This window comes from Pleurodeles waltl, chromosome 4_1, assembly GCF_031143425.1.
Source record: "Pleurodeles waltl isolate 20211129_DDA chromosome 4_1, aPleWal1.hap1.20221129, whole genome shotgun sequence".
Classification (NCBI taxonomy): domain Eukaryota; kingdom Metazoa; phylum Chordata; class Amphibia; order Caudata; family Salamandridae; genus Pleurodeles; species Pleurodeles waltl.
Genome location: NC_090442.1, coordinates 8,771,221 through 8,789,075, shown reverse-complemented (window position 1 = coordinate 8,789,075; position 17,855 = coordinate 8,771,221). Strand labels below are relative to the sequence as shown.

At 48.8% G+C, this 17,855-nt stretch overlaps 1 protein-coding gene across 1 annotated transcript in view; it reads right to left on the bottom strand.

Moving 5' to 3' along the window:
* Positions 1-8,470, bottom strand: part of LOC138288399 (E3 ubiquitin-protein ligase TRIM39-like) — a 74,513-nt gene extending 66,043 nt beyond the window's left edge. The window contains exons 1-2 of the mRNA XM_069229960.1: positions 8,335-8,470; positions 2,533-2,628 (exon numbers count right to left, since the gene is read on the bottom strand). Coding sequence (XP_069086061.1) covers positions 2,533-2,628; positions 8,335-8,398 — 160 coding nt within the window. The 5' untranslated portion in view covers positions 8,399-8,470. The remainder of the gene's footprint in view (positions 1-2,532; positions 2,629-8,334) is intronic.
* Between the last annotated feature and the right edge of the window lie 9,385 nt (positions 8,471-17,855).

The following is a 17,855-nucleotide window of genomic DNA, read 5'->3' as shown; positions in this document are numbered from 1 at the left end:
TGTTCCACTCTTCCCCAGCCCTTGGCTAACTACTTCATACACTCTGGAGGGGGACACCTTTTTGCATTCCATTTTCTTAGTCTATAGTTTGCCCCCCCTTGATAATTTATGCTTTTCTGGAGGTGTGTTCACACCTCCAGAGGGAGGTATACAAATGGTAGTCTAGTTCGGTGTACCTATAATAAAATACCTTTATTTTTGCAACATTGTGTGGTTCCTTTCATGTGTGATAAGTTGCAAGTGCTTCACAAGCCTTCTAGATAAGTCTTGGCTGCTCACCACAGCTACCACTAGAGAGCCATAGCTACCTAGACACTATAACACTGTTTAATCAGGGTTACCATGACCCAATATAAGGTGTAACACCAAAGGTGTCCACCGCACACTGGGCCAGTTTCCTACAATCATCATGATCAATATCATCACCATCTTCACTATCGTCATAACCATCATCATAATCATAACCGGCCACAGCGGCCCCTTTAGGAGTTTTCCACAGCTCTCGAGACTCAGAACACTTAATTATCTTCATCATCGTCATCATCATCAGAAACAATGACCAAGGCCCCTCCTTCAGGAGCCATCTGTAGCTTTGAACCCTGACAACATTTAACAATCATCATCATCCCATCATCATCACTTGCCATGGTGCCTCCTTTAGATCCCTTCCACAGCTCTTTAAACTCAGAACACTTAATGATGATGATCATCATCATCAACAATGACTTGAGCGCCTCCTTCTCAACTCTGACAAGATTTATTAATCACCATCATCATCACTGACACAAGCAATCCCTTCAGGAGCCTTTCACAGCTCTCAGGACTCAGAACACTTAGGAGGTCATTATGACCCTGGTGGTCCGCCGTTAATGTGTCGGTAGTGCTGCCAACAGGTTGGCTGTATTTACTGCCACATTATGACATTGGCGTGTTGGCTGAAGCAAACCCGCCAATGTACCACTCCGACTGCCATGGCGGTAGCAGCTGCCAGGCTGGAGATAACCATCTCCAGCCAGGCGGCTGCCATTGTACCGCCTGCGGGATTATGACCCCGCCTACCGCCATGGCGGTAGGCCCTATCAGTGACAGAGAATTCCTTCCCTGTTACTGATAGGAGGCCCCCACCCCCCACCTCTCCATACAGCCTCCCATCCCCCCACATTCACTCCTCCCTTCACACACACACGCAAACACACACTCATTCACACATACATACACACATGCATTCATCCATTCACACACACATCCGCACACACTTCAAAACATACACGCAGACATGCATTCCGAATTCCATACATTCACGCACTCACACTTCAATACATTCAGGCACGCACACTTCAATACAGTCAGGCATGCAATCAATACTAATCACACACCCGCATTCAAGCACACTCTCACACATACATGCACACACACCCACACACACACACACACAACACCCCCCATCCCTCTCCCCTGTCGGAGACCCGACTTACATGGATCCAGGGGGTCTTCCGGCAGGAGACGGGACGGGGCGCTGCTACCGCCAGCAGCACCCGCCAGCAGAACACTGCCAGGCTGTATTATTTGTCATAATACGGTTAGCGGTGGTCTACTGGTGTGGCGCTGCTGGTGGTAGCAGCGTCACCTTACCGTCATCCGCCAGTATGGCCTTAGCCAGATTTCCACCCTTCTTGTGGCCAAAATCCTGCTATGGTCATAATATGGCGGACGGCTGGTAGCTGCGGCAACGGTCTTTTGGCGGCCGTTGCCATGGCGATAGGCGGTTTTAACCTCCGATGTCAAAGTGAGGGCCTTAATAATCATCATCATCATTATCACTGACGATGGCATTTTCTTCAGGAGCCATTTGTAGCTCTCAACACTGACAACATTTTTTAATCCCATCATCATCACAGACCGGGGCACGCCCTTCAGGATCCTTCTACAACTGTCAGCACTTAGGGCCTCATTCACAAAGATAAAGTTAGACCAAAATTCTAACTTTACATCTGAAGTCTAACTTTACACCGGAAGTCCAACTTTACACCTGAAGTGTAACTTTACACATGAACTCTAACTTTACACCTGAAGTGTAAGTTTAGACCTAAAGTCTAACTTGGACCGAAAATCTAACTTTACTATTTTTTGGTATTCACAAAGGTAAGTTACTATGAGCCAGTTTACTGCTAGTGAACCTACTAGTAGTAAAATCACTAGTAGTAAAGTTACCAGCAGTACTTTACCTTTGTGAATATTGGAAAGCAGTAAAGTTATACTTTTGATCTAACTTTACCCTTGAGAATTGGGCCCTTAATCTTCATCGTCATCACCATCCAGCAGAATGTACTATATTGAACAATGTTTAGGACAAAACTGTGAATCAGGCGTTAATGCTGGGGCCGACGAACAACTACAAACTGCACCTCTGTGGTTAAAATGTACAATTAGGAGCCTTTATTTCTTTTCATTTGCAGTTCTTCTAATCATGTCTCAATCAGAAACGTGCCACAGGGGGTCGTAGGGTCTGAAAGTCAACTCCACACTTCTTACCCAGACGGTAGAGCACGATGTTTATGAATGTGGTGACTGCAACCATCACTCCCAGGGCCATTGCCTGCTTCCTTACACGAGGGATCTGCGGGCCACCTGGAGAAGAAATCACAGATTCCAGCATTTAACTTTACATGTGGGAGAGGATCACTTGCCTGTAGCTGGAGAACAATATCATAGGGGAACTTGTAATAGCCTCAGTTAGTGTGTGTCATCATTCCAATAAATATCAGTGTGTATGAAGACTGGTCACTGAGTGTAAGCTTGCATGAAGAATGTTCACTGTAGGAGGCTGACCTGGCTTACAGTGGGTACCTTGTGGTACTTACACCTTGTGCCAGGTCCATTTATCCCTTATTAGTAGAAGAGAGGTGTTTCTAGCAGCTTAGGCTGATAGAAGGTAGCTATGGCAAAGCTTAGGCTGAACTAGGAGACATGCAAAGCTCCTACTATACCACTCATATCATATAGCACAATATCATAAGAAAACACAATACGCAGAGGTACTAAAAATAAAGGTACTTTATTTTTATGACAATATGCCACAAGTATCTCAGTGACTACCCTCAGTTAGAAGGTAGGTAATATACACAAGTTATATGCACACAAACCCAAAACAGGTAAGTAACAGTAAGAAAAGTAGTGCAAGCAGTGTAGAATTACAATAGGTTGCAATAGGAGCACATAGGGATAGGGGCAACACAAACCATATACTCCAAAAGTGGAATGCGAACCACAAATGGACCCCAGACCTATGTGAGCTTGTAGAGGGTCGCTGGGACTGTAAGAACACAGTGAGGGTTAGAAAAATACCCCACCCCAAGACCCTGAAAAGTAGGAGTAAAGTGCACCTACTACCCCCCGAGAGCACAGAAGTCGTGATGGGGGATTCTGCAGGAAGAACAAACACCAGCAATTCAACAACAGTGGATTTCCGGACCTGAGTACCTGTAAGACAAGGGGACCAAGTCCAATAGTTGCGACAGTGTCGAGAGTGGGCAGGAGCCCAGGAAATGCCAGCTGAAGATGCATGGAATCTGCCACTGGTTGGAAGAAGCTTGAAGTTCTGCAAGAAAGAAGAGGACTATGGACTTCTCCTTTGGAAGGCTGATGTCACACGTTGCGATAAAGCTTGCAGAGGTGTTTCTGTGCAGAATGACCACCAACAAGCCTTGCTAGCTGCAAGAGTCGCTTTAGAGGTTTTTGGGTGCTGCAAGGGCCCAGGAGGGACCAGGATGTCGCCACCTGGAGGAGGAGACAGAGGGGGCACTCAGCAACTCAGAGAGCCCTCACAAAAGCAGGCATCACCCGCAGAAGTACCCCAAATGGCACTTGGAAGAAGAGTGAACCGGAGTCCACGCAAAGTTACAAAAGGGAGTCCCACAACGTCTGATGCCAACTCAGCGAGCTGGGCACTGCAGAACGGAGTGCTGGGGACCCAGGCTAGGCTGTGCACGAAGGAAATCCTGGAAGAGTGCACAGGAGCCGGAGAAGCTGCAAATCACGGGGAACACAGCTTTGCAGTCTAGCGTGGGGAGGCAAGGACTTACCTCCTCCAAACTTGGACTGAAGAGTCACTGGACTGTGGGAGTCACTTGGACAGAGTTGCTGTGTGCCAGGGACCACAGTGTTCAGGATGAGAGGGGACCCAGAGGACCAGTGATGCAGTCTTTTGCTGCCTGCGTTAGCAGGGGGAAGATTCCGTCGACCCACAGGAGATTTCATCGGAGCTACTGGTGCAGGGTGAAGGCAGGCTACCCTCAGAGCATGCACCACCTGGAAACAGTTGAGAAAGCCAGCAGGATGAGGAACTACAATGTTGCTGGTAGTCGTCGTGCTACTTTGTTGCGGTTTTGCAGGCGTCCTGGAGCAGTCAGCGGTCGATCCTTTGGTAGAAGGTGAAGAGGGGAATGCAGAGGAACTCTGATGAGCTCTTGCATTCATTATCTGACGAATTCCCCAAAGCAGAGACCCTAAATAGCCAGAAAAGGATGTTTGGCCACCAGGCTAAGAGGATTGGCTACCAAGAGAGGCAAGAGCCTATCAGAAGGAGCCTCTGACGTCACCTGCTGGAACTGGCCACTCAGAGCAGTCCAGTGTGCCAGAAACACCTCTGAATCCAAGATGGCAGAGGTCTGGGGCACACTGGAGGATCTCTGGGCACCTCCCAGGGGAGGTGCAGGTCAGGGGAGTGGTCAATCCCCTTTCCTTTGTCCAGTTTCATGCCAGAGCAGGGCTGGGGGATCCCTGAACCGGTGCAGACTGGCTTATGCAGAGATGGGCAGCATCTGTGCTCATCAAAGCATTTCCAGAGGCTGGGGAGGCTAATCCTCCCCAGCCTTTCTCACCTTTTCCAAAGGGAGAGGGTGTAACACCCTCTCTCTGAGGAAGTCCTTTGTTCTGCCTTCCTGGGCCAGGGCTGCCTGGACCCAGGGGGGCAGAAACCTGTCTGAGGGGTTGGCAGCAGCAGCAGCTGCAGTGAAAACCCTGGGAAGGCAGTTTGGCAGTACCCGGGTTCTGTGCTAGAGACCCGGGGGATCATGGAATTGTCTCCCCAATTCCAGAATGGTATTGGGGTGACAATTCCATGATCTTATACATGTTACATGGCCATGTTCAGAGTTACCGTTGTGACGCTGCACATAGGTAGTGCCATATGTGTAGGGCACGCGTGTAATGGTGTCCCCGCACTCACAAAGTCTGGGGAAATTGCCCTGAACAATGTGGGGGCTCCTTGGCTAGTGCCAGGGTGCCCACACACTAAGTAACTTTGCACCCAACCTTCGCCAGGTGAAGGTTAGACATATAGGTGACTTATAAGTTACTTATGTGCAGTGTAAAATGGCTGTGAAATAATGTGGGCATTATTTCACTCAGGCTGCAGTGGCAGTCCTGTGTAAGAATTGTCAGAGCTCCCTATGGGTGGCAAAAGAAATGCTCCAGCCTATAGGGATCTCCTGGAACCCCAATACCATGGGTACCTCAGTACCATATACAAGGGAATTACATGGGTGTACCAGGATGCCAATGTGAATTGGTAAATTTAGTCACTAGCCTGTTAGTGACAAATTTGGAAAGCAGCGAGAGCATAACCACTGAGGTTCTGGTTAGCAGAGCCTCAGTGAGACAGTTAGGCATCACACAGGGAACACATACAGGGCACATACCTATGAGCACTGGGGCCCTGCCTGGCAGGGTCCCAGTGACAAATGGACTAAAACAACATACATACAGTGAAATGTGGGGGTAACATACCAGGCAAGATGGTACTTTCCTACAGCTAGTGCTGGTCATTGCCTCTCAGTGTGTGCTTCTGTTGGTCATTGCCTATCAGTGTGTGCCAATGATGACCATAGCCTTTCAGTGTGTGCTACTGCTGGTCATTGCCTCTCAGTGTGCACCAGTGATGGTCATTGCCTCTCAGTGTGTGCTAGTGCTGGTCATTGTCTCTCAGTGTGTGCTAGTGCTGGTCATTGTCTCTCACTGTGTACCAATGCTGTTCATTGTCTCTCACTGTGTACCAATGCTGTTCACAGCCTCTCAGTGTGTGCCAGTGATGGTCATTGCCTCTCAGTGTGTGCCAGTGATGATCATTGCCTCTCAGTGTGTGCCAGTGATGGTCATTGCCTCTCAGTGTGTGCTAGTGATGGTCATTGCCTCTCAGTGTGTGCTAGTGCTGGTCATTGCCTCTCAGTGTGCACTAGTGCTGCCCGTTGCATCTCAGTTTTTGCAGTACTGAACATTGCCTCTCAGTGATTGTGAAGAATAAGCCTCTGTCTTGTTGTGTGTCCAGAATGATCACTGATTGTTAGTGCTTTTAATCAAAATATCACACATGGAAATATTGACTTGCACATGTATCTTTACAAATGATCATCGATCGATATATCACAAAGGTAAACATACACAGGGAAGTATAGGTTAATACTCTAACCCCACATCTGATGCTAAACAGTATTGTGGAGTCAATAAATTTGCGGATTAACATTAAAAACTACATTTTGTGGTAGCACGCCAGTGTCAGCCAGTGCAGTTACAAGTCATTACGTCTAAGTGTGCAGAAACACTGGCCAGTTACTCCTGTGTGTGCCACAATAACTCAGTAATGTCACAGGACACCGGCTCAGGACTGTGACTGCCAAAGCTGGGTCCAAGCCAATGTCAGCTGGTTCCAAGATAGGATAGTTACACTCAAGTCCAGATTTACTAACACTTTCCCCGTTGCAAAGTGACTCAGCATGGTGCAAAGTGATACTTTAGTATTGAGTTTCCACTGGAAAGGGTACTTTGTGCTGGAAAGGGTCCCCTCCCTTAGTTAAAAAAACTCTTAACGCTACTTTGTGTCACTTTGCGCCAGAGGGATTCATGGGGTGTTGGTTGGATCAGCACAAACACCTATATTTTGGATGAAAACCTGAGTCTATTAAGATATCCAGATCAGACTTGAAGAAAGCGTTAACAAGGGTAAATGTTTTCATTTCATTTCCAGAGTGGTGCGAGGCATGGCACAAGTCCTAATAATTAGGATCCCTCTGAGTTTATCTAAGTGTAGGACTTCACAATGGAAGGGTATGCTTCCAGTACAAATCCTATCCAATAGAGCACTAACTCGCCTTTGCATCATAGTGCAAGGCTGTCTGTTGCGTGATGGCAGAAGGCCAGTCTTAGCAGATGTGTCCCAGGCCTCGAAAAATCATAAAAATGTTACTAGACCTGCAGGTCGAGTAGCTTGAACAATCTACTCGACCTAACTAATGTACTTGACCCGGAAACGGGTCTCAAATTGTGAGATCCTATGCAAATATTGTATGTTACAATCACCTTCTTCTTCATTCTCATGTATGAGTGCACCTTCAAATATGCGAGTTCAGCATTTCTGCTGTAGAAAAAGTCCTCTTTTGTTTGCTTAAATACACCAAATGTTTGCTCTATGTATAATAAATCTAGCCCACATATAGGGTACACATGATCCATGCATGACTTGCCCCTTAGTTTACTAATAGCTTTGCCCTCAGGGCAGGAGTGTTTGCCAGTTTATGTTTAAACACTTACTTTTAATAAATAATTACTAAAGCATGATGTGGTAGTGCACCGTCAGTTACAGACAATAAAAATGTTTATCGTTTGTACTTCACCAAGTACAGTGTACTGACTTTTTTCATCCTATTAAAATCTTTTTTCATCACACAAGTACAAAAAATGGTCTTTCACAGCTACTGAAATATATTTTGAAATGTTTGTTAAGTTGACTTAGTTATACAAATGTTGTGTGTTAGGAAAGACCCGATACCCACAGCCTTTCATTTTACACAGGTCAGACACTTCAGGAAAAGCATTTGCATCGCAAGACAAACTGACTTTTGACCTCTGTCTCTGAACACAGAGCAAATGTGACAAGAATATGATTTAAAGGCATCTTAATTACTAATTTAGTTTCTGCCTGAACAGAACACCTGTTCTTTGTCCCATCGCCAGAAGGGGTGAGTAGGTTCTAAAAATAGCTCAACCTCATAAAAAATGGCTCGCCATAGCGAGTGGTCAAGTAGATTTTTCAAGCCCTGTGTCCCTTCAAGGTTCTTTCCTTCTCCCCTCCACAACACAGTGCAACAAATCTGTCTGCTGCGTTGTGTGTGCTGCATTTATGTGTGATGTCGTCTCTTGCCCTGCACAGGCCGTGTACAAATTATACTACATTTACTTTGGCTAGAGTGCATTAGATGCACTATTAGATAAAAGAGGGGTTTCTTCAGCCCTCCACCCCCACCCAGACTGTATAACACTAACCAGATGAGGTTTACTCACCTCTGTCCTGCAAGATTGCATCAGAAGTACTTGGAGATGAAGGTTGATTCCTCCTCTGAGCCATCAGAGCCTCCAATAATATTCAGGATACTGAGAGGTGCAGCAAACAGAGTGAGGTGCCCTGGTATGAACTGCATCTCTTGAGCCGCTAGAGAGGGATCTTTATAAGAGATACAGGAAACTCCACTTCGAAAGTGCTGATCACAGCATTATTCAATCTGTGTGTGAGGGTTGGAGGATGGGGGTGCAGATAAGAGTGTATAATATTATCCACGTCTCACTCCTAAATAGTCTGTTCATGTGGTGAGACTCTAGACTCCCTAACATAACCAATGTGTCACTGTTCACTCTGTCAGTGTGTGTGTTTGTGCGTGTGTGTGTGTGAGAGAGCATGCAAGTGTGTGTGTGTGGGTGCAGGTCTGTGTGGGTGAGTGTGTGTGTGAGAGAGAGAGCATGCATAAGTGCGTGTGTGAGAGAGCATGCATGTGTGTGAGTGTGTGTGTGAGAGAGATAGAGAAAGAGCATGTGTGTGGAAGAGTATGCATGTGTGTGTGTGTGAAAGAGAGAAAGCATGTATGTGTGTGAGTGTGTTGTGTGTGTGTGAGAGAAAGAACATGTGTGTGTGGGAGAGCATGCATGTGTGTGTGTATGTGTGTGTGGGAGAGAGAGAGCATGTGTGTGAGTGTGTGTGTGTGTGGAAGAGCATGCATGTGTGTATGTGGGTGTTTGTGTGTATGAGAAAATGCGCGTGTGTGTTTGTGTGTGTGTGTGTGTGTGTAGGAGAGCATACATTTGTATGAGCGTGTGGGTAGGAGAGAGACAGGTGAGAAGATGGTAAGTCTGATAATCACTGATGCTCTTTGTGCCACTGGAATCAAGCTGCCATAGTGAGCCCTAACTCAGGCGAAATGGGTCTGCAATTGCTTGTGCTCTGGTTCAGAGCTGACCCGGTCTGGTAGTTTGGGCTGGATAGTTCCGGTGGGATAAAGAATGATTTGCACATATCTTATTTCTGTCTGAGTTAGCATGCTGGACAAAATAATGATGGACTGGGATGCGGCCCAGAGTAATTACCAGGGGGTGATATTAACCCGAGCATTCCACTCATCACTGCTTTGTATTGCTCAAGGGTATACCCTTACTGCATCTAACATGTTCATCAAACATCACAGCTGTATAGACACATTGAGGGTCATTCCAACTTCAGCGGGCGGCAGAGGCCGCCCGCCAAAGTTCCCCCGCCAGAAGACCGCACCGCGGTCAAATGACCGCCGCGGTCATTCTGACTTTCCCGCTGGGCGGGCGGGAGACCGCCAAAAGGCCGCCCGCCTGCCCAGCGGGAAAGACCCAGCAACGATGAAGCCGGCTCCGAATGGAGCCGGCGGAGTTGCTGGTGTGCGACGGGTGCAGTTGCAGACACTGAAAATCTTAATGGGGCCCAAAATCAACATGTACTTAACGCTTTGGTAGCTTCTCGCTAAAGTAGTCAGGCTTAACTTAAAGGCAATGTGTGAAGTATTGATGCAGCACTTCAAACAGTAATGAAGTGAAAACACACCACAAGAAAAATCCCAGAAGAATTTAGAAAAGTAGAGTAAAACTTAATAATTTATTTGAGACCAAAACAACAATAATCTAATCAGTAGAACCAGAGATATACAATTTTAAAGATTTAAGCGAAAACAGTGCCTAGAGCGGGACAAAGTCACAAGCTCATCCCAACCGCGATTGAGTGCGGGTCACATACAAAAACGTAGCTAGGCCAGCTGATCAAAATACCTTAAATCCTGGTTGCAGAGCACTGCGAGATCCTGCATCAAGGATGCATCTCTCAGCAGCAGTTCTGATGAGATGCGGGCAGTGTTGCAAGGGCTGGCATTGTCATTTAGGATGGAGCCATTTGAGGCTTGCAATGCCAAGTCCTGCATTGGGGACACATCACACAGTAGTGGTTCCGTGGAGCTGTGGGCTGCCGTGCAAGTTCCTGTATTGGAGATGTGCTGCATAGTGGCAGTTCTGATGTGGAGCTGCAAGGATATGCATTGCACTATGTTGTTTCTACCCAAGAGACCACAGTGGGGTAGGTAGAGCACATTCAGGTCCACTTCCAAGCATCGAGGACTGGGATGACCCACTTGGGGGGCAAGACTCACAGCAGGCAGAGTCCAGGTGCTGGGTGCAATGTGGTTGAAGCCTTTTATGTTCCTGAGCCTCTGATCAGGTGACCAGCCAACTAGTTCTTGGAGTCACTATGGTGGTGCTGGGTTAAAGATGCAGTGTGAGAAAGTAGCCTCTTTCTAGCCTTGTTACCCCCACTTTTGGCCTGTTTGTAAGTGTATGTCAGGGTGTTTTCACTGTCTCACTGGGATCCTGCTAGCAAGGGCCCAGTGCTCATAGTGAAAACCCTATGTTTTCAGTATGTTTGTTATGTGTCACTGGGACCCTGCTAGTCAGGACCCCAGTGCTCATAAGTTTGTGACCTATAGGTATGTGTTCACTGTGTGATGCCTAACTGTCTCACTGAGGCTCTGCTAACCAGAACCTCAGTGGTTATGCTCTCTCTTTACAAATTGTCACTAACAGGCTAGTGACCAATTTTACCAATTTACATTGGCTTACTGGAACACCCTTATAATTCCCTAGTATATGGTACTGAGGTACCCAGGGTATTGGGGTTCCAGGAGATCCCTATGGGCTGCAGCATTTCTTTTGCCACCCATAGGGAGCTCTGACAATTCTTACACAGGCCTGCCACTGCAGCCTGAGTGAAAAAACGTCCATGTTATTTCACAGCCATTTTACACTGCACTTAAATAACTTATAAGTAACCTATATGTCTAACCTTTACCTGGTAAAGGTTAGGTGCAAAGTTACTTAGTGTGAGGGCACCCTGGCACTAGTCAAGGTGCCCCCACATTGTTCAGGGCCAATTCCCCGGACTTTGTGAGTGCGGGGACACCATTACACGCGTGCACTACATATAGGTCACTACCTATATGTAGCTTCACAATGGTAACTCCGAATATGGCCATGTAACATGTCTATGATCACGGAATTGCCCCCTCTATGCCATCCTGACATTGTTGGCACAATTCCATGATCCCAGTGGTCTGTAGCACAGACCCTGGTACTGCCAAAACTGCCTTTCCTGGGGTTTCACTGCAGCAGCTGCTGCTGCCAACCCCTCAGACAGGTTTCTGCCCCCCTGGGGTCAAGCCAGGCTTGTCCCAGGATGGCAGAACAAAGGACTTCCTCTGAGATAGGGTGTTACACCCTCTCCCTTTGGAAAATGGTGTGAAGGCAGGGGAGGAGTAGCCTCCCCCAGCCTCTGGAAATGCTTTCTTGGGCACAGATGTGCCCAATTCTGCATAAGCCAGTCTACACCAGTTCAGGGGCCCCTTAGCCCTGCTCTGGCGCGAAACTGGACAAAGGAAAGGGGAGTGACCACTCCCCTGACCTGCACCTCCCCTGGGAGGTGTCCAGAGCTCCTCCAGTGTGCTCCAGACCTCTGCCATCTTGGAAACAGAGGTGCTGCTGGCACACTGGACTGCTCTGAGTGGCCAGTGCCACCAGGTGACGTCAGAGACTCCTTCTGATAGGCTCCTTCAAGTGTTAGTAGCCTATCCTCTCTCCTAGGTAGCCAAACCCTCTTTTCTGGCTATTTAGGGTCTCTGTCTCTGGGGAAACTTTAGATAACGAATGCAAGAGCTCATCTGAGTTCCTCTGCATCTCTCTCTTCACCTTCTGCCAAGGAATCGACTGCTGACCGCGCTGGAAGTCTGCAAAACTGCAACATAGTAGCAAAGACGACTACTGCAACTCTGTAACGCTGATCCTGCCGCCTTCTCGACTGTTTTCCTGGTGGTGCATGCTGTGGGGGTAGTCTGCCTCCTCTCTGCACTAGAAGCTCCGAAGAAATCTCCCGTGGGTTGACGGAATCTTCCCCCTGCAACCACAGGCACCAAAAAGCTGCATTACCGGTCCCTTGGGTCTCCTCTCAGCACGACGAGCGAGGTCCCTTGAATCCAGCAACTCTGTCCAAGTGACTCCCACAGTCTAGTGACTCTTCAGTCCAAGTTTGGTGGAGGTAAGTCCTTGCCTCCCCACGCCAGACTGCATTGTTGGTAACCGCGACTTTTGCAACTTCTCCGGCCCCTGTGCACTTCCGGCGGAAATCCTTTGTGCACAGCCAAGCCTGGGTCCATGGCACTCTAACCTGCATTGCACGACTTTCTAAGTTGGTCTCCGGCGACGTGGGACTCCTTTGTGTAACTTCGGGTGAGCACCGTTTCACGCATCCTTGTAGTGCCTGATTCTGGCACTTCTCCGGGTGCTACCTGCTGCTGAGAGGGCTTCTTGTCTTGCTCGACGTCCCCTCTTCCTCCTGGTCCAATTTGCGACCTCCTGGTCCCTCCTGGGCCACAGCAGCCTCCAAAAACGCTAACCGCACGATTTGCAGCTAGCAAGGCTTGTTGGCGTTCTTTCGGCGGGAAAACACTTTTGCACGACTCTCCAAGGCGAGAGGGATCCGTCCACCAAAGGGGAAGTCGCTAGCCCTTTTCGTTCCTGCAGAAACCGCAGCTTCTTCTGTCCAGTAGAAGCTTCTTTGCACCCACAGCTGGCATTTCCTGGGCATTTGCCCATCTCCGACTTGCTTGTGACTTTTGGACTTGGTCCCCCTGTTCCACAGGTACCCTAGATTGGAAATCCATCGTTGTTGCATTGTTGGTTTGTGTCTTTCCTGCATTATTCCTCTATCACAACTTCTTTGTCTTTGGGGGAACTTTAGTGCACTTTGCACTCACTTTTCAGGGTCTTGGGGAGGGCTAATTTTCTAACTCTCACTATTTTCTAATAGTCCCAGCGACCCTCTACAAGGTCACATAGGTTTGGGGTCCATTCGTGGTTCGCATTCCACTTTTGGAGTATATGGTTTGTGTTGCCCCTATCCCTATGTGTCACCGTTGCATCCTATTGTAACTATACATTGTTTGCACTGTTTTCTAAGACTATACTGCATATTTTTGGTATTGTGTACATATAACTTGTGTATATTTGCTATCCTCTCACTGAGGGTACACTCTAACATACTTTGGCATATTGTCATAAAAATAAAGTACCTTTATTTTTAGTATAACTGTGTATTGTGTTTTCTTATGATATTGTGCAAGTGACACTTGTGGTACTGTAGTAGCTTCACACGTCTCCTAGTTCAGCCTAAACTGCTCTGCTAAGCTACCATTATCTATCAGCCTAAGCTGCTAGACACCCTATACACTAATAAGGGATACCTGGGCCTGGTGCAAAGTGTAAGTACCCCTTGGTACTCTCTACAAGCCAGTCCAGCCTCCTACATGCAGGTCCAGTCCTTTTCACTCAGACAGCAGACCAGCTGATTAGCAGAACAAGAGAGCTGCTGTCCTTCCTGCAGCAGAGCAGCACAGCAGTCCTTCTGAGACTTCCCCAGGTCCAGAGGCGTACTGAAGTGTTTTACCTAGTGCAAGCTTTGAAGTAGAGGAAGCTTCTGGTGTTTTGCACCCCCGATGTGCTTGGACGTTATTGCCTCCCTGCCCTGACCCAAGGATGTCTGGAGGCACAAAGACTAGTGTGAAAACTTTTGTGACTGTGCTGAGGAGTGTGCAAGTGTGGTAGGTAACATCTCCTCTCTCCTATCAATTCAGAGATGGCCCATCCTACCAACACATATACCCACTTTGCCTCACTGTCAGGGAGGTATACACAAATAACAACTACCAGCTGCACCCAGTCATGTGACCTAGGATACCGATTGCAGGCACCAAAAGGTTGGGACAAGAAAATGGTAACTTTCTAAAAGTGGCTGTTTCAGATTTGTGATTTGAAATCCAACCTTAACATTAAAGAGAGTTTTAAATTACACTTCTTTAGACACCAACCTTGATATTCTTACTTGCTTCTAATTGAAAGTAATCACCTATTAAATGTAAAAAGGCAACCAAATGATATCCTATGGGAGAGGTAGGTCTTGCAGTAGTGAAAAATTAATTTAAGAATTTTTCACTACCTATCTAGTTTAACCAGGCCACCAACCAGGCCTCCTCTTATGTAACCAGGCTCCCATCTAATGTAACCAGGTCTCTTCTTCTGTAACCAGGCTCCCATCTTATGTAACCAGGTTCCCATTTTATGTAACCAGGCCTCTTCTTCTGCTACCAGGCCCCCATCTTATGTAACCAGGCCCCCATCCAGTGTAACTAAGCTCCCTCTCCTGTAACCAGGCTCCCATCTTATGTAACCAAGCCCCCATCTTATGTAACCATGCCTCTTCTGTAACCAGGGCCCTTCTTCTGTAACCAGGCCCCCGTCTTATGTAACCAGGCCCCCATCCTATGTAACCAGGCCTCCAACCAGGCCTCTTCTTCTGTTACCAGGCTTCCATCTTATGTAACCAGGCTCCCATATTATGTAACCAGGCCTCCAACCAGGCCTCTTCTTCTGTTACCAGGCTCCCATCTTATGTAACCAGGCTCCCATATTATGTAACCAGGTCTCCTCTTCTGTAACCAGGCCCCCATCTTGTGTAACCAGGCTCCCTCTCCTGTAACCAGGCATCTTCTTTTGTAACCAGGTCTCCTCTTCTGTAACCAGGCCCCCATATTATATAACCAGGCACCCAATTTGTGTAATCAGGCCCCCTCTTCTGTAACCAGGCCTCCTCTTCTTCCGTGTCCACACCCTTGATCCCCCATCCTCACTTGCTGTCCATGAGAGCCATTGTACACACTTGTGTTTTCTGCTCCCCGTGGGGGCAGCTCTAGATTAGATTCTGCTGCTGCGTAAGTATCACTTGCCTGATAACTGATAACACTGTGGGCCTTGTGAGTGGGCACGCTTTGTATGCGCCACGTGAAACTCCAGAAAGGGACTTCAGAGATGCGGTTCAAGCCCTTTGACTCTCACATCTTGATGGTAGGAACGCCCTGGTCCATGGTCTCCCAGACTCCACACATGCACCCCACAGGGGCATCCTACACGGTACAGCACGTCTCTTCCAGGGCCACATCACCTCCACCCTGATGGAACTCCTGCATGCACCTTGCCAGACCGCACCATCTTCAAAAACCAGAGGCCTCTTTTACGAAGCCACCATGGCCAGCACCACCACTTATCTGGTCTCAAGTACACCAGGTCTCTGCAGACCCATAGCTGGGGCACCATTATATTACAGAGTAAGAAGTGTCATATTAAGGATTTTGGTGACTCTGGACAAGACACAACTCAGGGGCCCTGTTCGGAACTTTGTATTTTATTACACATTTTCTGTCAACTTAAACCCCATGATTCCAAATAATGTAGGCCCTCATTACAACCCTGGCGGTCGGTGATAAAGCGGCGGTAATACCGGCAACAGTCTGTCGGAAAACAAAATGGAATCACTACCATGGCGGAAACCGCCAACACAAACAGCCACTTTAACACTCCGACCGCCACGGCAGGCGCAACAAACACCGCAGCGGTAACCACCAACAGACAGGCAGAAGACAATGTACCGCCCACACTATTACAAGGCACCAATCTGCCAGCTTTTCCGGGGCGGTACCAATGTCATCAAAATCACGGCGGAAACAGTCTTTGGAACGGAAACCACTCACCTCACAACACCTAACGAGGAACCAGGACGCCATCGAGCCCGTGTTACAGGTCCTGCCCATGTTGGCTTACCTCCTCATCTACCAGGAACATCAAAGACGGCGGTGACAACCACGGTGAGTACTGCACCTAGCACACAGGGGAGGGGGGAGGAAAAAGACAGTGACACACAGACACGCAACACGCAACACCCCACCCCCAGCCCCCACCCACAACAACATACACACTAACACATCCAATTACATCACAGATACACCCCATCGCCCCCTGGAAGAACGCAAGGACAAAATAAAATGAGTTTAAAGAGTGTAATAATAGAAGTCCGTATACTGTCCCATTAAATGTCCGTGGACCAGTGGTCCCAAAAAGTATGGGCGAAGCTCACACATGACACCTGCCTCAAAACAGAAAGAAAACTACAGGGGCATCAGCTCGGAAAAAACACAGGCACCTCAGGGGGAAGGGGAGGGGTACACCTCAGCCGGATGATGGGACGACGCCACTGCTCCTCGAGGGGGCTCCATGCCCACTGCTTGGTCCTGGGGAGTACAAAGCCACAGTCACTCAAGTGGGTGGGTTGCCTACTGCTTGGTCCTGAGGAGTACAAAGCCACAGTCTCTCAAGTGGGTGGTTTGCCCACTGCCTGGTCCTGGGGAGTACAAAGCCACAGTCTCTCAAGTGGGTGGTTTGCCCACTGCCTGGTCCTGGGGAGTACAAAGCCACAGTCTCTCAAGTGGGTGGTTTGCCCACTGCTTGGTCCTGCGGAGTGCAAAGCCACAGTCTCTCAAGTGGGTGATTTGCCCACTGCTTGGTCCTGGGGAGTACAAAGCCACAGTTGCTCTAGTCGATGACATGTTCCACTGGTTCTGGAGGTGGCATGGTGCCCAGAGTGCTTCATCCTGCCAAGGATTGGGGGAGTGGATGCTGTTCTCCACTGGTTCTGGAGGGGGCATGGTGCCCAGAGTGCTTCATCCTGCCAAGGACTGTGGGAGTGGATACTGTTCTCCACTGGTTCTGGAGGGGGCATGGTGCCCGGAGTGCTTCATCCTGCCAAGGACTGCGGGAGTGGATGCTGTTCTCCACTGGTTCTGGAGGGGGCATGGTGCCCATTGATGCTGCACCAGCGGTGTGGCAGTTCCCGTTATCTCACATGGGAGTCTGAGCCACGAGATTTACCGGTAACAGGTAGCATGATACTCCATGGAGGCAGAAACACACTCCTCCTTGCGACGACTAAGGCTGCAAACTGTTGGTAGTGCCAGTGCTGGTGCCTCCTGTATTGTGTGCAGGGTCCAGGATGTCTCCTGCAGCCTCAGAAGCCTGCCCACTGGGGATGCTGCTGATGTCCGCTGTAGTGGCACTGGCTGGGCACGTCGTTTGGCAGGTGGCTGTGGCTGCGGCCGTGTCTGCAGCGGAGATGCTGCCGGTGGTGCAGGTGTCTGTACTTGTGGAGGGAGACACCAGGCCATCTCCTGCAGCCTCGGAAGGGTGCCCACTGGGGATGATGCTGGTGACTGTAGTAGAGGCAGCAGACGTGCAGGTGGCGGTGCAGATGGTGGTGCAGGTGGCGGTGCAGGTGGTGGTGCAGGTGGCGGCTGTTGTGGTGGTGCCCACCGCCGTACAGGTTGCTGGTCTGTCTTGCAAAAGGGGTGACACCAGTCCCTCACCCGAAGGCTCCGTGCCCTGAGCTGACTTCCCTTTGCCCTTGTGTCCCTTCCCCACCTTGGAAGTCGCTGCTGGGACCTTGGCACTGTCCTCTTTGGTTCTGGAAGAGGCCTTGCTTGGTGGTTGGTGCAGCTTTTCTCTTCGGCATGCTGGCCCCTTCTTTCCCTTGGCAGGTGGTGGAATAGGGTGGTCCTTGGCTTCACTAGGTGACACACTGGCAGCCCTGA